Genomic DNA, 21,429 nt, shown 5'->3' on the forward strand with positions numbered 1-21,429 from the left:
ATTTTTTGCATCACAAGCATTAATTGGTAAGATACTTATTTATCATTGATGAAGTCTATGCCTGTTACTGAAATCAACTGAAAAAAATGGGCAGTTTGGTTGGGGGTTTTGAACCATGGTCCTGTAAAAAGAGTCCAAACTTTTGGGACACACTCTGAATTAACAATACACTCTGGCCACCCTGAACATGCAGCAAAGGTCTCCTTCAATCTGAGATAGAAGCACCTCAAGCTTCAAACAAATTCAAATGGTTTTGAATTTGTCTTTTCAAAAACCATCTCCTACTTGCTGAAGTGTGAGATGTTTACTCAGAACAGTTTTCTTCATCATTACCTAAAAGATTTTTATATTTTAAATAGTGCAGGCATTTTTATAAACGTGTACAGTATGAATGTGGACTGGTAAGTACAGTATTTATGCAATAGCTTGGGCCTATAACATAAAAAAACATAGAAAAATATTGCTCTCTGTATGAAGAAAGAGACTCCACTATGCATCCTGCTGTACATTTTATTGAACAGGTAACTGCATAGATTACTACACTTAAATACTGTTGTAATATTTACAGTATTGATAGCAAAAAACAGCTGGAACTCAGTGAGCTGTGAACTCTTCGCTTGAATGGTGACAAGCATGGAGCCTTCATTTTTAAAGGTTAATTTTAATTCATGGTGAATACTGTTTATGGATTTTATAAACTTTGTGAAAAAGCTTTGAATATTTCATGGAGTGTTAGAATTATTTGAATTATTTATGGAGTGCTGAAACATTGATAAAACACAGAAAGACTAAAAGTTGTTTTTACAGTCCAAGATTAGGCTCTTTTACCTGAAATAATAGAGGTAGTAAAGGATTTTTGCTACTCAGGACCTGTAAAAACACTAAGTAATGTCTGAATTTAGTGTCGTTTTGGCTTTTAGAGAGAGCAGTTCAACAACTTCTGTGTATGCAAAAGACAAATAGAAAATTGTTTTTTGTGTGACATAGTTGCAGTTGCTCAAACAGTGGGTGAATTCCTCCATACCATCTGGTTGACCATCAGAACATCAAAATGTATAACACAGCAGTGATTGAGGGCAGAAACAACAGCGTTCCACTTGTGTCTCTTTTCATTTTATGGAGTTGGTGTCTGAGAATTCAAGCATTCAGTTAAATAACAAATGAAATGTGTTGGAAACAGCAGGACTGATGGAAGAACCATATGTTCTAAGGAATTTATATTTTAAAAATTTTTGCTCCTTAATTTAAAGATGTACTACATATATTAAAGTATATTAATGGAAATTAGCAAGTGAATAACTGAATTTCTTAAAATCTGGGACAAACACTAAAACACATCAATTTGTCATCCACGAAAGTAACCAAATAATCATTGGTTTTTGTACATGGCTGTGATTCTGTGCTTTGGCAAAAAAAAGATCTCCAAACAAGAACAAAATTATCTTTCTAACTCTCTGTGAAGGGACAGAAATCTAAAGTCTCTACAAAGTAGTTTGAATTACAACAGATTTTTCCTTGCCCAGTGAAAATCTGTTGCACTAAACATGACAAAATTACAACTATGGCAGAGGGAGCTGTTTCAGAACAGCTAAGTTCCAAAAAATAAAGCACAATCTACAGCCCATTTAGTCTGAATGTGTATCTGGAAAGGGACACGAGTATAAAATTTCATTGCAATAAATCTGCAAATCTAATAATAATAAATCCCAAGGATGCTGAAATGAATTATGGGTTGTGAGTACTCTAGTATCTCTCTCCAGGTGGGAAAGTGGGATGAGAGACAGCCGCCTGTGTGATGCCAGTCCTTGCTGTGAGAGAAACAACCTTCTCCAATCAGGTGTGCTGGAAAAGCCAGCCGCTGCTGTGACACCAGAGAGATGGCAGCATCTGGGACGCAGCTCAAAAACCGACTGTACAGCACAGGGATAGACAGTTAGACTGCTGCACTATTACAAAAAGGTGATGTGTATTTTCAGAACCCAGCTTTTGTTCTCTTCAAACTGTACATAAAGTTCTCAATCCATGCGAACTCATTTTGAGGGGAGCAATTAGACAGGTTTGAGAATTGTTGTTCAGTTCTCTCCTGACGTATACTGTATCAAACTTTTGAATACTTTTCAATAGTATTCCCATATTAAGGATGTAATACACAGTGCATATTTGTATCCAAATTAAGTTTTAAACTTCAAAAATGACGTTTCTTCCCTGGAGAAATTGCCTTAGTATGAGGAAATTCATCAGCCAGTTGTTCTGCCGAACATTTATTTTCCGAAAGCAATCAATGTGGCCATGATTGTTTTCGTAAGCGGTAAGTCGATTGGTTTGCGCTTTGTCGCTTCGAAAACTTAAACAGTGAGAAAGCACTCATTCCACAACTCACAGCGAAGTGGGGGGCTTTCTGTGAGAGAAAACCAAAGTCGCTTACCTCTTTGGATGGTACTCTTGACCCTTTCCTCTTGTTCCACCATGTCTCAATCATTGCTATGAAACAGGAGAGGACCACACCTGCCGCCAAGATGCAGAACACTCCTGCAAAGCTCTTAATGTCCAGGGCGCTTCCTTTCTGCTTTGTGTTCACAGAGGAGTACAGGTCGCACTGGCTGTCCTTTGGCCACCACTTCAACTTCAGGATATCCATGTCGCCATTCTGCTGCAGCTCGAGGATTCTGAAGGGCGAAGACCACATGACAAAACAAAATGAGTCAGCTGCACGCTTGAGGTTTCAATGAAGGAGGGCCACTCGAATCTTTTCCTAATTAGTGAAGATATTTTTTGTACCCGTTATTATGTCAAAAAAGATAAAGATAAACTAAGATACATCCCATGTATGGAACGTTTCAGTGCAGACAACTAAAAAATTAGGTTTAACTGGAGAGGTGATGACAAAAGCAGTCAGACAAAAGCAGACTGAAAGTTAAACAAAGGGGAATCTTTTTTTATCTTAGTTGGATGAACTGCCTGCATTAAAATTTCAAGGGCTGCTGAGAAGATTTAACAGAAGAGTGTTTGGAATTTATGGAAAAAACTTAATTAGCAATTACAGTTGCTATTACTGATGTCTGTGGCGTGTTACTGACATCTGTAAGCATTAAAGTTTATTGAAGTTTTATGAAACTGAGAATGGTGAGTTACGGGCAGTGAGGAATAAAAACACACAACAGCGTCTGGTGATGTATTGTTAATTTTGTCTTAATTTGATTTGATGAATTCAGCAAGAACAGCTTTTAGTAAACTAATGTACTCATTAAAAATAATGTACTCAGACAGAATAGTAAACTTGGCTGAGTTAAATAAACTATGCTGCCTTCAGATGAAGTGAGCATAAGACATGGGTATCAGGCAGTGTGGCTTCCTTCTCCAAACCCTGTACTGTTCCAGGGAATGTGCTGTGATCAAATTGCTGCAGGGGTCAGGGGTCACTTACAACAACTATATTTTCTGTCAGCACAAGTGACGAGAATGTAGCTCCATACTGCAGCATGGCCTTTCATATTAATAAAAAACACTAGCGAAGAGCTTCAGATTTTCAAGGCTGGAGCTAAATATGCAATATTTAACACTGTGATTCTCTGCCTCTGTCACCATTTAATGAAAAATGAATCAATCCTGACACTGGATTTATAGGGTTGTTACCCGTTGTTTGTAACAGTGTTTTGATTCCTAAAAGAAACAGTGGGTCTGGAGCACCAGGGTAAAGTAACTGTTTATTTGCTTAGCAAAAGTAATTCTAATACTTTTTGTGTGTCTTATCATCCCTAATTCTAACCTTAGCTCTAATCTTAACCTTAACTCCAACTCTAAAGATTATTTCAATTTATGTTATTCACATATTGTGGCTGGGTAATTATATAAATTATTATTTATATTATTTATAATTTATACGTGGGCAGTCTTAATTGCACAGTGGTTTGCTGAAAATTCATTTCAAGTATGTAAAAGCAGACAAAAGTCTGTATATATAAAGAAATAAAAATATAATGGTCAAGTAATTTTGAGATCATGCTTAATTTATACACGATTGATAAAACAGTGGCAACATCCTCGCTTTTCTGAAATTCTACCAGTTGGTGAAAAGTGTTACTCCATATTCTGACCACAAGAGGACAGTGTCTACCAACCAAAATAAAAATGCTTCTCTTATGCCGCAGAGAAATACAAGACGTTGTGCTGAATTAAAACTCTTCCCGATCGGAAGCAAAGAGGTTTTGATGTTAATAGCATAATGGAAATTTGGAAAAAAATACCTCAAAGCACTGGCATATGTTCATTGACTCAGTTCCATTTGAGAACAATCTGTTTCTCCCTCAATGGAGCACAGAGCACAAGAGCTTTTAAACAGGGACCCCATCCATCCATCCATTATCAGAGAGCCGCGTGTTCCTGGTGAGGGTCGCAGCGAGGACCACTTCCCTTCTAACGCAAATAAATGGCTTTGTGAAATGGGCTAAGGACGATTCAAGGAGCCAGACTGCACAGCTGCATTTAACAGGAAAGGAAAATCTTAGCCAGGTCTCTAAGGATTCATATTTTTTTCTGAAGGACTGAAATAGCCTTCATGCTTCCCACTCGGTGTCAGCTGTTCTTTCCTCCACTGTGTTTTTCAACACCAGCGAGGATGAAAACACCTGAGAAATGGAACTCCTTGCTGTCAAAAAAACGAACTGGCTGCATTCCTTAATAACAGGTTACTCTGCAGCGTGTGCTAGGACCTTTCTCATTTTAATTGTGACAAGAGTAGCCTGGCAGCCTGAATTCTGCAATTATTAGTTTGCTCTCTGTGCAGCTCCTTTTGAGTTTCAGCCACTACTGTAAACAGCATTCCTTCTTTCTCAACAGGTGAAAATGAAAAATGTCATTGTGGTCTCAGCTGCCACACTGCGTTGTTTTTATATTTTTTCAGTACTAGTCCCAGAGGAAATAAGCCGCTGTAATAACCAAAAATGGACACAATCTAGCGAGGGTTTCATTGCGCTGACCTGCTGAGCTTGTGAAAGGTGATGTTTTCCCTAATGGGGGGGCTGATAAACCTAGCTCAGTGGAATGTGCCAAAAATCCCACTCAAAGATAGGTGTACTGAATATCATAAAGAAAGACAGCTGTCCTCATAAACAATCGTTCCATGGATCAAGTTGTACTACCAGTCAAACACCACCACAGCAATTTTTGCTGACACAATACTCTGCTGAAGACGGAGGTACTGGTGAAGCAGCGAGCTCTGTTGCAGGGGAAAGTACCTGTACATAAACCTATACATTAACCATCCCCGACTCTCTACTTCGGTCTATTACAAAACCCACTGATTCACACAGCTATCTCATGTACAGCTCATTTCATCCCAAACACACTAAAAACTCTATCCCCTTTTCACAGTTCCTTCGGCTAGGATGACTCAGCAGTGATGACATGGATTTCAATAACCAAGCACTCAAGATGAACTCCTTTTTCATCAGCAGAGGATACCCCACCCATTATTGACAGGGCCCTCATCCAAGCCAAAAACAGCCCTCGGACCATCAACCTGATGAGGAACCCCGGGACTTATAAATGCATTCCTTTGGTGCTTCCCTTCCACCCCAACACACTTTCTATCCCCAGGACCATCAACAACAACTTTTCCATCCTACAGGCTGATCCCTCCACTGGGGCCCTCTTTTCTGACTGCCCCATCATCTCATATCGCCGACCACCTAAACTGCGTAATCTTCTTGTTCACAGCTCCCTTGACCGCCCTCAACAATTATCCTATGCTATTTAATCTTTGCTGTCTGTCCTGTCTTTCTCACACCTGAAGAAGCCTCCACAACCTAAATGTTGTGTTTTCTTTCTTCTCTTTTCAGCATGGAATAAACCTATTACTTATTCCTTTGCAGCCTACAGATGCTGATGCAGCTACCCACCTGAACTAATATTGCAAAGAGTTCCCAAATGCACTTCTATCCATTATAATCTTCAACTGTTGTATGCATAGACAAATGTGCCAGTCAGACAAATGTGCCAGTCTCACAATAGTGTGCCTCTACTCTCATAGAAGAGTACATAAAGTTACAGAGTGAAAACAGTCTTCTTTTTGCAGACTTTTTACAGCATATGTCGTGACTGCCTTTGGCTTCAATTGATTATATAGCAGAACAGGAAGCACATTCCATAAATATTCAACCCTTTCAAAAACTGACCACATTGCCCCACCCTGTAAGACACACTAATAAATCCTGGAAGTAGTCTTTAAAATGTAGGACAAACTATCATACTGCTGCAGCAATTCATATCATATCAGAATAGAGCAGAATAGAATACAATAATGAAGTTCATTATATCATTCCTAAGAGTTTAAGTGCCAATTGCTTCTTTATGTAAGAACTCAGGTGGTGAAATGTAAGATTCCTGAGTTTTACTTTTTACAGAACTTGCAGCTCAGCACCTTTAGATTTTATGTGCTGCAAAAAGCTAGTATGAAAACCAATAAAATGTGGAAAACTGTTTCAGTCTCTTAGTGATACATTTTTTTTTGCTGAAATCCACATTTTTGTCCTACAGCACAAACCGAAAATGTTAATGTAAATGAGGCTTGCAGTTTTCCAGACACTGCTCTTCAAGTGCAAGTGACTGAACATCACTGCCACTATGTATTAGTACACACAGCACCTGGGCAAGATTCTCCAATTCCCATTTCCAATTCACAGCCCCTGGCTTTCTTGCAATTGTGTACATTATATTCTTTTTGAAACATAATGTATCATAAAGGTAGACATTTACATGTCTACAAACAGTCTTAATTTTGTTAGAAAGACAGGTTGGAGGAGAGAGGAATGTTAAATATTATTCCTTTTGGCCACGAAGTGAGATCAAACACTACTGTTAGCTGAAAGATGATTTTCAAACACTAACATGCTCATTCTGGTATGCATATGTTTTTTTTCTTGTCTCCAACTTAAAGTCCGAATAGTTTTAGAACGTGAATGAGACTTCTTTAGGCTCCTGTAGTAAGGAGGAATGATATATTTCTAAGTTGAAAAGGGGAACTTGATTGTTGCAGTTTTGTTATTCATTTTAGAGCAGTGACTTTTCAAAAGTGTTCTTGACAATCACTTGTAAAACAATGAAAGGGCAGGAAATGCAATGGCTTAAACTGATAGGGACTTGATTTTGAGACATTTGAACTGCCTAGGGAGCTTCCAATGCTCTGTTTTGTGTGTGAAAGAACCTTCAGACAAATTACACCCTCCAGAAATCTGCAATGGTCATTGTCTGAAGGCCTAATGGATGTATAAAAGACTGCAGACATATTACCAAACTGTGTTCAAGTAATTTGTGTTAATGATTTTATTCTGTAGTTCATAACAAAAAAAATGCTATTCATATAGCTTTAGCAGAACCAAATTAAATTTCTGAGCTCTGGAGAGACGAATAGACCTATCTCAGAAGCTCAGAGCTATCAACCAGAGACATGCATCACAACCTCAGAATTGTTTCTTCAGACTTTCTTATGAATGCAGTGGCTCTAAAGGCAAAGTGCAAACATCTTATTAAAAAATCTTATTAAAAATGATTAAATTATATATTAAATTATTATCAATTCTACTCACGAAACCTGATGTCCATGCCTCAAACTGTTACTTAGAATGTTGTAATAGTAGCAGTGCTAATTTCCAATTTGAAGAACCTTTGACACCTTTGTGCCAGAGCAAAAAGGCCCAATAAATCTGTCTCTAAATCTTGTTAATAGCACAGCCAATTATATAGCCAGCATAAAGAACCAATCATTTGCGAATTAACAATGAGAATGTTATCAACCAAGAAATGTGCAAATGCTATGGCAGGACATAATTACAGCATACATTGAATATGCATGCTGGCAGCAAGTCAAACACTTATTATGGGAGGCACGATTACAACATAACTGATGCCGCATATGTGTAAAAGCATAATGAGGAGAAAATAGCCTTAGGTTAATTGTAAGTGTGTGGCTGTTATATAAAACAGTTTTAGTGGTATCTGATGACTGTTATGCTCCTTGTGGTGTTCCTTATGTGATCTGTCTGACAGAAAGCGTCAGTATTGTAAATGCCATACTTCTCTTTAAGCTCCGTACCTTTTGTACTTTCTGTCAGCTTGCAATCGGCTTGTTTTTTCTGCTACAAACAATAGAGATCTTTAAAGGAATACTTCACCTACTTAAATCAGGAACTACAGTTCTTGGCCACAGGCTTAATTGCAACTTTACCATCCTTTATTAGGCATTTAAAATGAGTTCCATGTTACGGACACGCACTATTTATTTTTCTACTGTCTTTAACAAAATAACTTATCAGTCAGTTAAGTGTAAATGGCTCACTATATTAATTAAAAAGGTTGGCAAGGTGGTATAGTGGTTAGTGTTACTGCCAGAAAGCACTTCGTTCCTGGAATTGATTCCGAACTGCAGCACCTTCTGTGTGGGATTAACATGTTCTACCCATGTGTGGGCTTTTTGCATGTGCTCTGGTTTCCTGTCGTGCTAATGGCTAACTTAATTGGTGTCTCTGTATTGATCCTATATGTGTCCTTTGATGGACTACTATCTGTCTAGGGCGTAGCCTTGCCTTGAACCCTATGCTTCAAGAATAATTCGCTTTCGGATAATGGAAGGATGTTTGTAAATGACCTGATAACTCTATAAAGACGTGCAATAGCCACAGTATGCATAGGAGTGCTGCTACAGAATATTTATGAAGCAGAAGTTTATTTTCTTAATTTTCAAACCAAAATGTATAAAGATTTGTCTCAAAGGGGCTGCAGATGTAAGTAAGCAATGCTTTCAGAATTGAGATCTCCTTTAACTGTGCAGTTGAGTTTCAGGAAAAACAGCTCCCCAATATCCTCTGAGCTTTGTCTTTTGGCTATTCAGAACAACCAGAGTGATATTTGTGGCATCAGAGCCAGTGTCTATATGTCTCCCCATAAGTCTACATTTCATTATAGGTTAGTTTTGCATTAGTTTAGCACAGTTAAGTTACATCATGCCCTCTGCCTCAGACTGCCTGCCTCTCTTTATACTCTGTTCTTTCAGAAACCTCCTCCTGCATGTTTACAAAGCTTGTATTGCTTTGGTTCTAACTTGCTGTCTTTGTTTGTTTAATTATCTAAACATTGGAATGTGAACTATGTTTTTAGTGACTGAAGGCTTGTTTGATCACAGAGCATTGCTGCTTCCTTGCTGTGAGTTTATTTTGTGCAGAAGGTGTTAAGAGACTTAAGCCTATGTAATTTTCACCCCATATTACAAGGCATATGGAAAGCACAATGATGTTCTTGCAACCACAGAATTACTTTGATTTTGTTTCTTTTTACAGCACGTTTGGAAATGCATTCAGCAGGAACGAGATGGCCTGACTAGAATTAAGAGGCAACATAAACATCTCTTATTGATTCCTAACAGGTGCTTCTTCTGAAACGCATATCCTTTTTCATAATGGGAATATTTTAATGCAAATCCCCTGGCCACAGATTTAAAGCCAGAAATTCCCTTTCAGATATGCATATATATACCATTATAAAGGAACAATGCTTCAGAGTCTTTTCATTGCTTTATTCAGTGTATAGTCATGGAACTTAACTTGCTTTTAGATTAAAATCCATAAATTCCACAAACACCAGCGGAGCCTTGCTGTTGTAATTTACAGTGAAGATGGGTCACACTAAGATGGGTACTGGTTCTGTGTGACCCTTGTCTGGAGAAGTCTGTTTCTGAGAAAGGATGAATTAATGAAAAACTAAAATATACTATTCATATTTTCACAGGAATAGTAGTGAAATTGATGAAAATGTGACACTATGATTCATTATTAACTGACTGTTTTATATTATTAGTGCAAAAGAGCCCCCTTTGCTGTATCTTAGCACTTTGACTGTTTGATTTTTAGAGTGCAACAATCGTCAATGATATGAAAGAACCGTCCTGTCTGTATTTCCTCATGAGACCATTAGGGTTAATATTTCTGTTAATAACAGAAACAACTATGGCAACAATATTATCAATAATATTACCAACAATCACTAAAATATGAATGAATATTCCCAGATCATCTGTGTTTTTGTTCCTGTAGTGTAAAATGACTGATGACACTTTATCAGTTACAGAGGATGAGATCAATTTAGTCTGGAACAAGCTGCCCAGCTATTTTGTTGAAATTGATAACATTTGTTTCTTTCAAGTAACTGCTGGAGGTCTGTGGAGTCATTGCCATTAGCAATGAAACAGACGACATGGGACAAAGGACTCCTCACCTTTCTTACATTTTTTGTTCTTATTCAAGGGATTTGTGAGTTGCTGAGGCAGAGGGATAAAATACAAAGCTGGACAATCTGTAGATTCAGGAATAGAACCCTAGCAGTCTTGCATCTTTGCAGTGCTTAAATATTTCATAACTTGTAGAGGATCACACTTGAATCTCAGAATGGTAAAACAACTGTTTTTGATCCTAATGCATCAGAGCAAACTGTAATATACAGTCAAGAGTAAGAATGCTAGAGCTTGGAGCATCTCTTTATTTTAAGCCTTGATAAACGGAGCCAGCAAACTAAGTAAGAAATCCATAAATTTCATCAGGTTACCCAGGATGACCTAGTTGGGAAAAGTGAATAAGAGCACTTTGCTTGTTTTCACCTCTCAAACAAACCATCTTATCCCAATAATGTTCTACACAGAGGAAAAATCCAGCCCATTTAAAAAATACTCAAACGCCCTAACTGTACTTCAGATCTCAATGTGAGATCAACACTCAACTGTATTCAAAGGAGACTTCTATAGTAGAATATAAAGAAAGTGAAGGGATACAAGGTCTCCTGTAATCTTTCAAGCTTCTGCAAGCCCCCCTTACTGCATTTTAAAATAAATAAATCTTGCAATTAACTGGCAGCCACTGGAGAAAGAAGAAATGATAGTGTGATCTGTGGTGAGACTTTAGCCTCAAAGAGATATGCACTTGAAATCAATTTATTCCATTGTGGTAGTTTAAACAAAGCATGGAATTAAACTATGCAATCTGAAATTAACTAGAACCAGAATGGTTTTCTTTAATACAGACAACACAACATCCAGTGATGAAAGAGAACAGATCCTGTTGGGTTGTAACAAACAACTAATACAACAGAAAACAGGGCTTTCAAAGTCATACTGTATGTAGTGTGTATAAAAACATAATTACTGCTGTATTGGGTTCCTTAATTTTACAGTGCCTTTCCTCATATCATTTACTGCAGTGGCTTGAACAGGCTACTGCTCTGTTTTGGAGTCTATAAACCAGGAAGGAGAGAAGTGTCCTGTATTTCTCATTGTTTCAGAAAATTATATTTTACAAGCTGCTTGCGTGACAGGAGAGGACCTCCTTCAAGGGCCCATTTTGTGATCTGGTCATTAAATGCTGATGGAGTTTCTGTGCTTCTGAGAGCCTCACTGCGGGAGGAATCTTCATTTATTATTAGAGTTTGACAGCAGCAGGCAAAGTACTTGATGGGAGCAGAGAGGAAAACAACGGCGACTATTTTCCCTGCCTGACACATTGAATTATAACATCAAAGATTTGCTAAAACCCCAGATTAACTAATGGACAACTGTAGCAAAGCCAGATGCTGTTTACAACCAGGAAGAGATGGATCGCTCCTGGCTTAATGTGAGAGTGATGAAAAGTCATTTAAAATTTAACAAGGTAAAATTTAGTCCTTTTTTATAATTGAAGCACAAAGTGATTTGCATTTTGTAGCTTTTTTGAGGGAGAAGGGGTTTAAGCATTTGAACAGCCTAAAAAAGACAAACTGCATTTTATTAATAGAAGATATTAAAAATAGGGAAACAACCAAGAGAATTTAGTCTTTTCTAATTAGCTGAGATAAATGCATATATCTATATATTCCCCATAATCAGATTAGAACACATTGTCATGTTTCCTTAACAACAAATGGATTTCATATAAGACAAGATATAAGATAGTGTAAGATAGGAGGAGTTGTATAATGAATAAAAACTAGAGCTCACACAGTGAAGAGACCCCAGACACCAATCCCTGAAGTTCAGAGATTTGGGATTTTGACTTTCTCTAGAAAGACAGAATACTCAAACACGCTAGTGACTGCAGTTTGATGTTTGGGGTGAGATATATCATCAGCTCCAGCAGGATAAGTCTTTAAACAAGAAACCGAATATGCTGAATTGAAGAATGTCTAAATCTCTAGGATTGATTCTGTCTTCATGCAGCAGTGAGTAACAATGCTCCCCAAATGAACGGTGTAACTGGAGAAATTAAGATAGCACAGAGACAAGGGAAATAGGTTTTGTCTTTCTAATACTGTTCTTTTCCTCCAGTGCACATATTTTGCTTTGGTATGGGCAGAAATGACTGAAAGTAAATCACCAAGGACATAAAAGTGTTGTTGTATAAAAATGAAACAGGAACAGTTAAGGTGCTCTGGGGTAATGAGATTTCATCTAAATCTTTCTGCTGTTCTTGGTGATATCCCCACTAAGGAGTTCGAGCTGGTCAGAGCTAACTGATACTGCGAATTCGACTCAAGTGTCTGAACAGGAAAGTAGGAGATTAGAAAATTCTAAGAGACAGATGCATTTGCATATTTCTAAATTATTTACGCATTATTCAAAATTTCCACTGGAAGACTTAGGATATAAAAGCAAAATGTACAGGCAAGTATCAATATGTGCACCTTTTTCCATTAAGGAAGCTTATACTGAGTCTGCAGTGCTCCTACCTTAAAAAATAAAGCTTTGGCTCACTGAATCTCTATTGACCCGTGATCTTTTTTTTTCTTCAGATGGCATTACCTGTGGAGCAGCTGAGAATATGCCTGGTACAGGTAGCAGAAGACTCAGCGAGGTTCTTTTGATCTTGACACAAGAGATTAGCCTGACTATGTGCAGTGCAGCCCTGCCTGTCAAACAGCTTCTAGAGGGGATAACTTCACTTCCCTTTCATGTTACAGGGAGACTTATTTTGCAAACGGCCTTGGTTCTGGTCACTTACGAGAATTCATAGAGGCAAATTTAATTGACAATTGACCAATTTCATGTTTGACATTGCATTTTTAATTACGAGTGTTAATGCATTTCAGTCTGTCCCAGCCCTGCAAGCCTATCCCCAAAATACTACATGTGTACATAACCTAATATAAGCTGTTCAAGGAATGTACAGTATGTGCCCCTTGTGGTGGTGTTAAACAGAAGGTAGGGCAGAGGTCAAATTCAAATCCTACACTTGAACTCTCCTACCTATAAATACTCCCTGGCAGCCCACAGCTCTGCTCGCATCTTTTCTATACCCCTCACTCCAACCCTGGCTCCCCGACTCATTCCTCATGAGTGAGGGGGGTTGTGATAGTCCTGGTCTCCTGTCAGCACTGTCATTTCCTCATTTACGTTAGTTAACACCAAAGTATTAAATTTGTGATTCTGTCCTTTTATATTTATTCACTTCTTTCATTGTTATTAGGATTTGACTACTTAAATGACACTAATTAAATCAGAAAATTTGCCTGGTGTCTTTGCTTTTCCCTGTTGTCTTACTGTGCTGATGCCAATAGGGCAGAGGTCAAATTCGAATCAAATTCTAATCCCACACTTGTACTGTACCTGCTCGCATCTTTCTGATTCATAACTTAGTGTTCTTTCATGTCCTGCCTTTCCACATTCCACATTTCCCTCTTCTCCACTGTGCTGTTACTGTGATATTACTAATGTGCCCTGGTGATGGAGCTGGATAACATTCACCCTGTTCTTTTAGGTGGCTTGCTCTGATAATCAGTAGTGAAAACTGGACAATTACATGTCAGCCAAGGAGAAGAGAAATATCCCTCAGCAGCAGAAATGGTCACCATAGAAATCAGGAAGGAGGGATACGAGTTTCTGAATCTTCCCCACCAGAACCCTATGTGCAGTTGCATTTTAAAGGTTTTGTGTAAATGAACTTTACAAATTCAACTTCACTTTTAAAGATTTTAGAAACAAATATAATGAAAAGATGCATTTGAAGTGACTACATTTGCATCATAAACTGCTCTATGGTGACAGTTATAAATTCAACAGACGTTCTGTTATATGAAATGCTATTACCTGTTATCTATTCTATTTGAAAATCTTACAGCTCCTAATGCAGATGGAAAAGAAAGCGAAACAGACTGTGCATTGCCTACGAGAACATCACCACAGGACAAGTTAAAAACTCTTGTGTGAGGTCTTGAATACAGCAATGAAGCTGAGCTCATTTGTTGCAAACATGTCCCATGGTAAAGAAATGCAGATTAAAAGAGGCATTTTTTCTGATACAGGCTTGCCAAATTTTAATGTTCAGGGAAATGATAGGAGGGTACACGGGAGCTTGTTGAGACTATGTAGCATGTGTGGTCTTATTCTCTGTCTGTTTGAAGAAATTAGTGATGGGATTTAAATCACATTGCCTAATGAGCTGTAATGACAGTTTGCCAATGTTCATTTAACAAACCTGACCAAGGAGCCTACGATAACAGACTTGTAGCACCGAAGCTGTTGCTGGCCTTAAAAACAACAAAAAAAGAGAAGGAAACCATTTCCATGAGGGTATAGGGACAAAACTATGAGCAGTCTCTCTTCCTAGAGAGGTTGAAAAACTGGAAAAGTTTCCTTATTCTTTTTTATTCTGGAAACCTTTAGTTATTCACTAAAAAGTGAGGTGGCTTCTTACTTGTTGAATTTAAACTAAACAGTTCTGAATTCACCTGAATAAATGTTCAGAGTTAAATATCCTGAAGTGTGAATTACAGTATACATGAACACCAAGCTACCAGTCGATAATTCAGACGAGATTCTTGCACAACACTTAACGGCTGTGTTAGGGAGACATGAATTCTATAAAGTACGTCATGTAAAATCATGTAATTCTAAATGTCTCGCAACTTTATGGTTTTAAAACCACTTAATGTTTAAACAGTGTTTTAACCACTTGTGACAATTACATGACACAAAATGGTAAAAACAAGTGAAATGCTGACATTTACCTGATACAAGGAAATTCACAAGACTTAGACTACACAAATAGTCTCAAACTCCTTCCACAGGCCTCTGTGTGCAATCTGATGCTAAGTAAAGGCAAAGTAGCAAGCAGAACCAAGAGTTAACCTCTCTATATAATGCACAGGCATGAAGCGGTACTTTTAATGTCTCCAGCAGATGTTACGTATAATAGGAAAAGTAGCAATATAGAATGTTTATTTCTGCCACTTATTATCAGGTAATTTAATAGCATCCAGGTTTTGCAGTTTAGTTTTCTTTTCTAACTGACAGAATACTTTGTTGGTAAGGTACACGCCGAATTCAATTTACTGGTTAAAGTTAATACAGAGCATAAACATGAAGTGGAAATTCCTCCACTTGAGGAGGCAAATTAATTGTTGACATCTGCTGGTATCTCTGTTTTACAAGTACTTTTTTCCTTTGTTACCTCGTAACTCTCTCTGACATCTGAGATGGAACCTTCTTAGGCAGGATTATAAAGACATCCTCCAGATAGCAAGGAAGTAGAGGAAGTAGAATCAGTACATCTTGAGCTTTCCAGCAAACAGCTTTGTACTTTCAACTGTACATTGCTGGTTACATTATCTGTACTGGATTATTCACACGAGCATGTCTGAAATATTTGTAAGACCAGATGGTCTTAACCCTGTCTCAGGGCTGCTATGCTATGAGCTCAAAACGCATCTACAACTAGAGTTGTAAATGACTTGTGTTGATTCGGTTTAAATGTAGCAAATATCAAAATCCCACCTGACCATTTTCAATTGCAAAGAATGGGAATCAATTGTTTACTTACATTTTTAGTTTTTCATTTATGAACAATAGAACTATAAATGTACATCTCAAATGGAAAATTCACATCAAAACACTTTAATTGTGTTATAATTGTGAAAAGAATCAATTGTAATTACTCAACTATAAAAGTCAATTGAGAACAACATTTCATTTACCAGTGATAACGTGGAGATCCTTTTATACAGCAGAGTCTTACTGTGTCAGTAGAAATCTACCTTCTGTTTCACAATGCTACCTAACTTAGCATGAAACAAACAAAAAACAAACACCCACCATATTTAAAAACATCTATACACAGACCACAGATGAAAGAATTGATTTACATTTTGTTTCTTCTGTCCAAATTAAGTGCTGACGTTAGTCATTCTTGGCTTGCCTGTTACTGATGAATGAAATAATACTGAACAGGGCAAGAGAAGAATTTATTAAGTTGTTTATAGCTGGGAACAATATTCCTTTTACATTTTAGAAAGGACCTTTCTAAACATGAAATGGGTACACGTTTCCATTTTTTAAATCATTACCAAATTGATTTCTTTCTTGAATCACTACTGCAGAACAAAAGACTGTGGCTAACACGGGCCGCACAGAAGAAAATGGGGGCAGGCTTATTTGTGTTTCACTGGAAGTTCAGAAATTTGGTAAAACCTTGTTAAGATTAGGAGAAACAAGCTTTTAGAAAATCATGTCAGGATCAAAAATAAATGTATTTATAGATTGTAAAAAACATGTCAGCAATGCATAAATATACTGCTATCAGTCTAGTAACCCTCAGTGGGGAGAAGTGGTTAGGACTGACTAGGCTTATAAGTGGAAGGTTATGTATTTAAATCTTATAAAGGGACACTTGAGCACAGTACCTCCCACTTATTACCAGTGTGAAAATGTAAATTGTTATGGCCTCAAGCCAATTAATACTGTACTCAGTGTGTTGATGCCACTGCAAGGATTCCCAGCTATTATTTCTTATAATAATGCAACAGAAGAAAGAGAAAAATGTCACATTGCAGTTCTAGATTGATAACTGGTGTATTATGTTTATCAGTTTTCTGTATTCTTGGGACAGATTGCTTTCAGAAAGTGTCTGTAAAATATTTAAAACAGAAACATCTACAGAATCCTGCCCAGACCAATGCTGGCATTGTATGTGTGTCTAATTTGCAAGCATCCTTAGCTGGTAAATCAAACAACACATAGACCTATCCTACTCACTCTTACAGCATTTCTAGTGACACAAGATGAACAATATGAATTGCTTTTATGCCCAATAACAGTTATGATGTTTTCTACTGTAAAATCATAGGAATTGCTGCACTGACAAGCTCAAGACATTTCATGATAAAATCATGGTAAAGGGTAGCTAGACATATCAGGGACATGAGCTGGAGTGGCGTTGAGTGACTGAACTTTCTGAGTCACATTTTGTCTCCTTAACATGAATTCTCATGAACTAGCATTCAAAACAGCATTCATAGATATAGCATAATGGTGTCACTCTTAAACAGCCTTTTTGTGAAAGTCATCTATATAACGTTAGAGACAATAATTTTATTTGTCCACAATTTTATGTCAAAGTGTAGAAGAATATTGAAATTTGTCCCAAACCCCTCTGTATATTTATAGTTTCCAAGATTTGACCTTTATTATTCATGTAAAGAGCCTGAAACAACAGTAAGTATTTAGGTTAGCAGCATTTTTTCAATTGTTGTGTGTACAGCCTGCAAGCTTAATCAATGTCAGTTTGCTGAGCGTGTACTGACTGATTGAAGAGATGAAAATGTGGTTAGTGAATTACAATGTTTGCTGCTTCACAAAGGCATGTAGTTTATTCTAGATTCATGGTGGATGCGGGTCTCATTGCAACCAAAACCGCTGATTATGAAGAAATTTCCACTGTACGTAGGAGGAAGGATCTTATACTTCAGAGCTGGAAATAGAAAGCTGTGGCACTTTTGGTGTGTGATTTTGGAACCAGAGCAGGTATGTCACATGGTCTGGTGTGTGATTTTGGAACTAGAGCAGGTATGTCACATGGTCTGGTGTGTGATTTTGGAACTGTAGAAGGTATGTCACATGGTCTGGTGTGTGATTTTGGAACTGGAGCAGGTATGTCACATGGTCTGGTGTGTGATTTTGGAACTGGAGCAGGTATGTCACATGGTCTGGTGTGTGATTTTGGAACTGGAGCAGGTACAGTATGTCATGTGTTCTGGTAGTTCAAGTATTTCACATGCTGTTTTTGTACAGGTTTCTCCAATTGGTTGACCTTCCAATAGTACAATGAATAGTAATTCACCATGCCTGAAGATGGAGTGCAACTAGCAAGCACTCACCAGGATAAATCTTGACTTGAATTAACCAAGGCACTGTCAAGTTTTACTACGAGTTTTCTCTATATGCCATTTTATAGTTGCCACTTAATTCATATTAGAGAGTGCAAACTAGGGTCCAAGAGGCACTATATTGTTTGTCTTGTGCCTTTATACATAAACAAATGTACAAAATGTCTGTCTTTCTTCAAGGAAGAATTAGAGACAACAGTCCAGGAGGGATGTCAGGGCAAGACCATTGGAGATAATGCTTGTGATGAACCATAAGAATGAACCCTCAGATTTTGCTACAGTTAATTTCCACCCACAGAACCAAATCCCTTTTCTCAGCTGGTGTGAATAGTCTTTTAACATGTACAATAAATAATTAATAATTAATTTGGGGCATTGTAATAGTCTGTTGTTCTTTAAAGTAGAATAAAACCATTTCAATTGTGACACTGATGACGACCTTGTGATGACAATTAATTGTGATCATCTAGTGCTCAAATAGCTCTTTCATTTTAATTTTCCTCTAAAACAACAAATCAACTCAATTATTAATGTCAATTGAAAATGTGTATTGGCACAATACTTTTTTCAATTAATTTTCACATTTTCGAATTAAAACCAATGCCTGCAAGCATGAGTTGTACCAATCAGGACCAAGAAGAGTTTATTCATTTCCTTTAGATTGGGAAAGGTAGTGAAACGTGACACTATAATAGTTAAAGAAAGCTGAAGAATATTAAGATAAGACTAATTGGAAAAAAAAACTATTACAAGAAATTAATTTTCTTCTTCCAGATTTTATCTTTACCTAAAAGCACACTGCAGCAGAATTTTACTTCAAAATTTTAAGCTCCTGAATTTCAATCAAGACAGCAGTCATATGGCTCACACTTCAAGTGCTGACTGCTACTGGTGTATTTGTGGCTGAAGGTCATATGGACACTTGAAGAAAGTTTGGTCAAATACCCCTGCTTATGTCATGTAGCCATGTACTGTGCATGTGTGAGCCTGGGTCTCACTCAAGAGTGAGTTCTTCATGAGTGCCATACAGTAATAGCATTTAATAAATGATGGACAGGCATCATAAAGACTGGAAAGATACAACCACCTGTTGTTTACGGATATCTACAGTACATACCCTACATTAAAAAAAAAGACCTATATTAAGCATTAATTAACTAGCAATCACAAAGTGATGTGTCAGTAATAAAGCTGTCAGAGGCAGCTTAGAGGTATGCAGCAACGGAGAAAAGAAAGTCTGAGAGCCAAAGTAGTGTTTTCAACCAGGAATGTTACAAACAGAGCCCTTGTTTCGAGACATTTTCTCTTTTGAAAATTAGAGCAGAAAAAGTGCTTATTTAGTGGTGATGAAGGCACCACTTAGCATGGTTATTTGTCTGATTGTCAGGTGATGGATCTGTTCATTTCAACATCACTTAATTATTTTATACTTTTCTTAGCCCATTTCTCTGTACTTTGTAGGGTGTTTTAAAAGCTCTGCACCACATTCACAGATTCCAACTGCTGCATCTTGCATTCATGCCAAGTTTACTCTGACCGCCTAATCACAGTGCTCTTGATTCTGTACTGATGCTCTCTGTCTTTCATTTGCAAACCAATGGGCAATGAAAATAAAATGATAAACAAAATCAAGCTTCTTGTCAGTTAATTTTTAAGTTTGCAATCGCAGAAAGGATTTTAAAACTGCAGGTTGGATCGTCAAGGGTCATTGACATTGAGCTTTCTGGCAAGATTCACAGGCTGTTAATGCACAGCTGTTCGTACCACTGGCTTATGGATGCTTTACCAACAGAAGTGCTCTGTTGCCTGGTCCTGCAGAGCTACAGCAGCTCCTGCTTTCCATTACAGCAGAGCTTTCAATGACTTCATTGTTTAATTAGTCCACGTTAACGATCGCTGGGTCTCTCATAACTACTTTTTATATTACACTCATCAAAAGGATCATCTTTTTCCAAAACCAGGGCTGCAGACTTGCCTTGCAGGCTTAGAACAGGAACTAGAAAGTATTCAATCCCTTGCAAATAAAAAAGCAATAAGTAAAATATTCCTAAAAGCATGTCCACTTTATTCTTAGGATAAAACATCATTGTGGCTGTATACTAATTTTTGTCTATGTTTTATGCATTTTCAAAACATACTTTTTAAAATCTTAGTCATAAGGAACTCCAGGATACATTGTGACATTACATAGGAGAAGCCTGTGCTTATTTTTAGAAAGCCAGATCATTAATATTGCAAAGCATATTGCACTTTAAACATGAGCTATGTAAATACAATTTCATTGTCTCTACTAGAAATTCAGCATCCTGTATTTGGTATGTTACACATCTTTAGAATACCTTTAGCACTTCTTATTGTAACAAAAGTGAAATGCCTTTTAGGGTGAAGATAAAAAAAATTGACAGGGTTGGGGACAAAGGACTAAGACAGGGCTGGGGAGACTTCAACGAAACAGGGCTGCACTGAGACAACCATAAAAGACAGGAATGCAGTCACTCATTGCAATGTTGGAAAGGAAGAAAGAGGAGTTGCTCACAGACACAGCAGGTCTACTCTGTATGGAGCGAATTTTCATTAGAATGGAACTGACCTTGGCACTTGCGAACACTAGCATTTGGAAGACCCCACTACAGCAAGTAATTAGCAAGCAATAAGATAGTGCCTTAACATAGTTTAAGTTTTTCAATAATTAAGGCAGGGAAAAAGTTTCCTACATTAAATTTTTCCTTAATTTGTTTCTTGTTTGCCATGCTGATCTGTTAATCCCTCTGTGTGACATGAGCCTCTGAGTGCAATGAGACATACAGTTATCTTACATACATTTATTGAACACCGAGAACATTTTCAAAAACTTCAAAAAGCAAGATTTTGCTATTATGAAAAGAATACTTGTTTAGAAAAAGCAATTCTTTGCTTTCATTTTTTTTCCTGCTTAATCAGACAGGACATACAGTAATAACGGCTAAACCTCATGAACACATACAGTATAGAGGACTGCAGAATGACACCCTTTAATGCAGCAGATTCTTCTAAACAGTATTCAAGTCCAATATCAATATAATAAAAAAGCATTTTTTATATCTGTTTTCCTCATTTTCACATAGTAAAAACAAGATACAGTAGGTGTACCTTCATATCATGTGCTTTTACCGTTGTCCTTTAGTTGAAATGCTGTACACCTGCTAACCTTTGCTGCTGTTTCTGGGACACTGCACTGCTTTCCTCTGATCATTCGAGTGCCCTAGCTCAGCATGCTCAGTG

The 21,429-nt window shown here is 37.4% G+C and overlaps 1 protein-coding gene across 3 annotated transcripts in view; it reads right to left on the bottom strand.

Moving 5' to 3' along the window:
- The window catches only part of grid2 (glutamate receptor, ionotropic, delta 2), a 595,344-nt gene that overhangs the window by 77,173 nt on the left and 496,742 nt on the right, over positions 1 to 21,429 (bottom strand). For all 3 annotated transcript variants that reach the window (XR_001477768.2, XM_015340421.2, XM_006627273.3), the window contains exon 15: positions 2,426 to 2,666. Coding sequence is in view for 2 of the 3 variants with exons in the window: in XM_015340421.2 (XP_015195907.2) it covers positions 2,426 to 2,666 (241 nt within the window). In the remaining variant the exon portion in view is untranslated. The remainder of the gene's footprint in view (positions 1 to 2,425; positions 2,667 to 21,429) is intronic.

This window comes from Lepisosteus oculatus, chromosome 3 (assembly GCF_040954835.1).
Source record: "Lepisosteus oculatus isolate fLepOcu1 chromosome 3, fLepOcu1.hap2, whole genome shotgun sequence".
Taxonomy (NCBI): domain Eukaryota; kingdom Metazoa; phylum Chordata; class Actinopteri; order Semionotiformes; family Lepisosteidae; genus Lepisosteus; species Lepisosteus oculatus.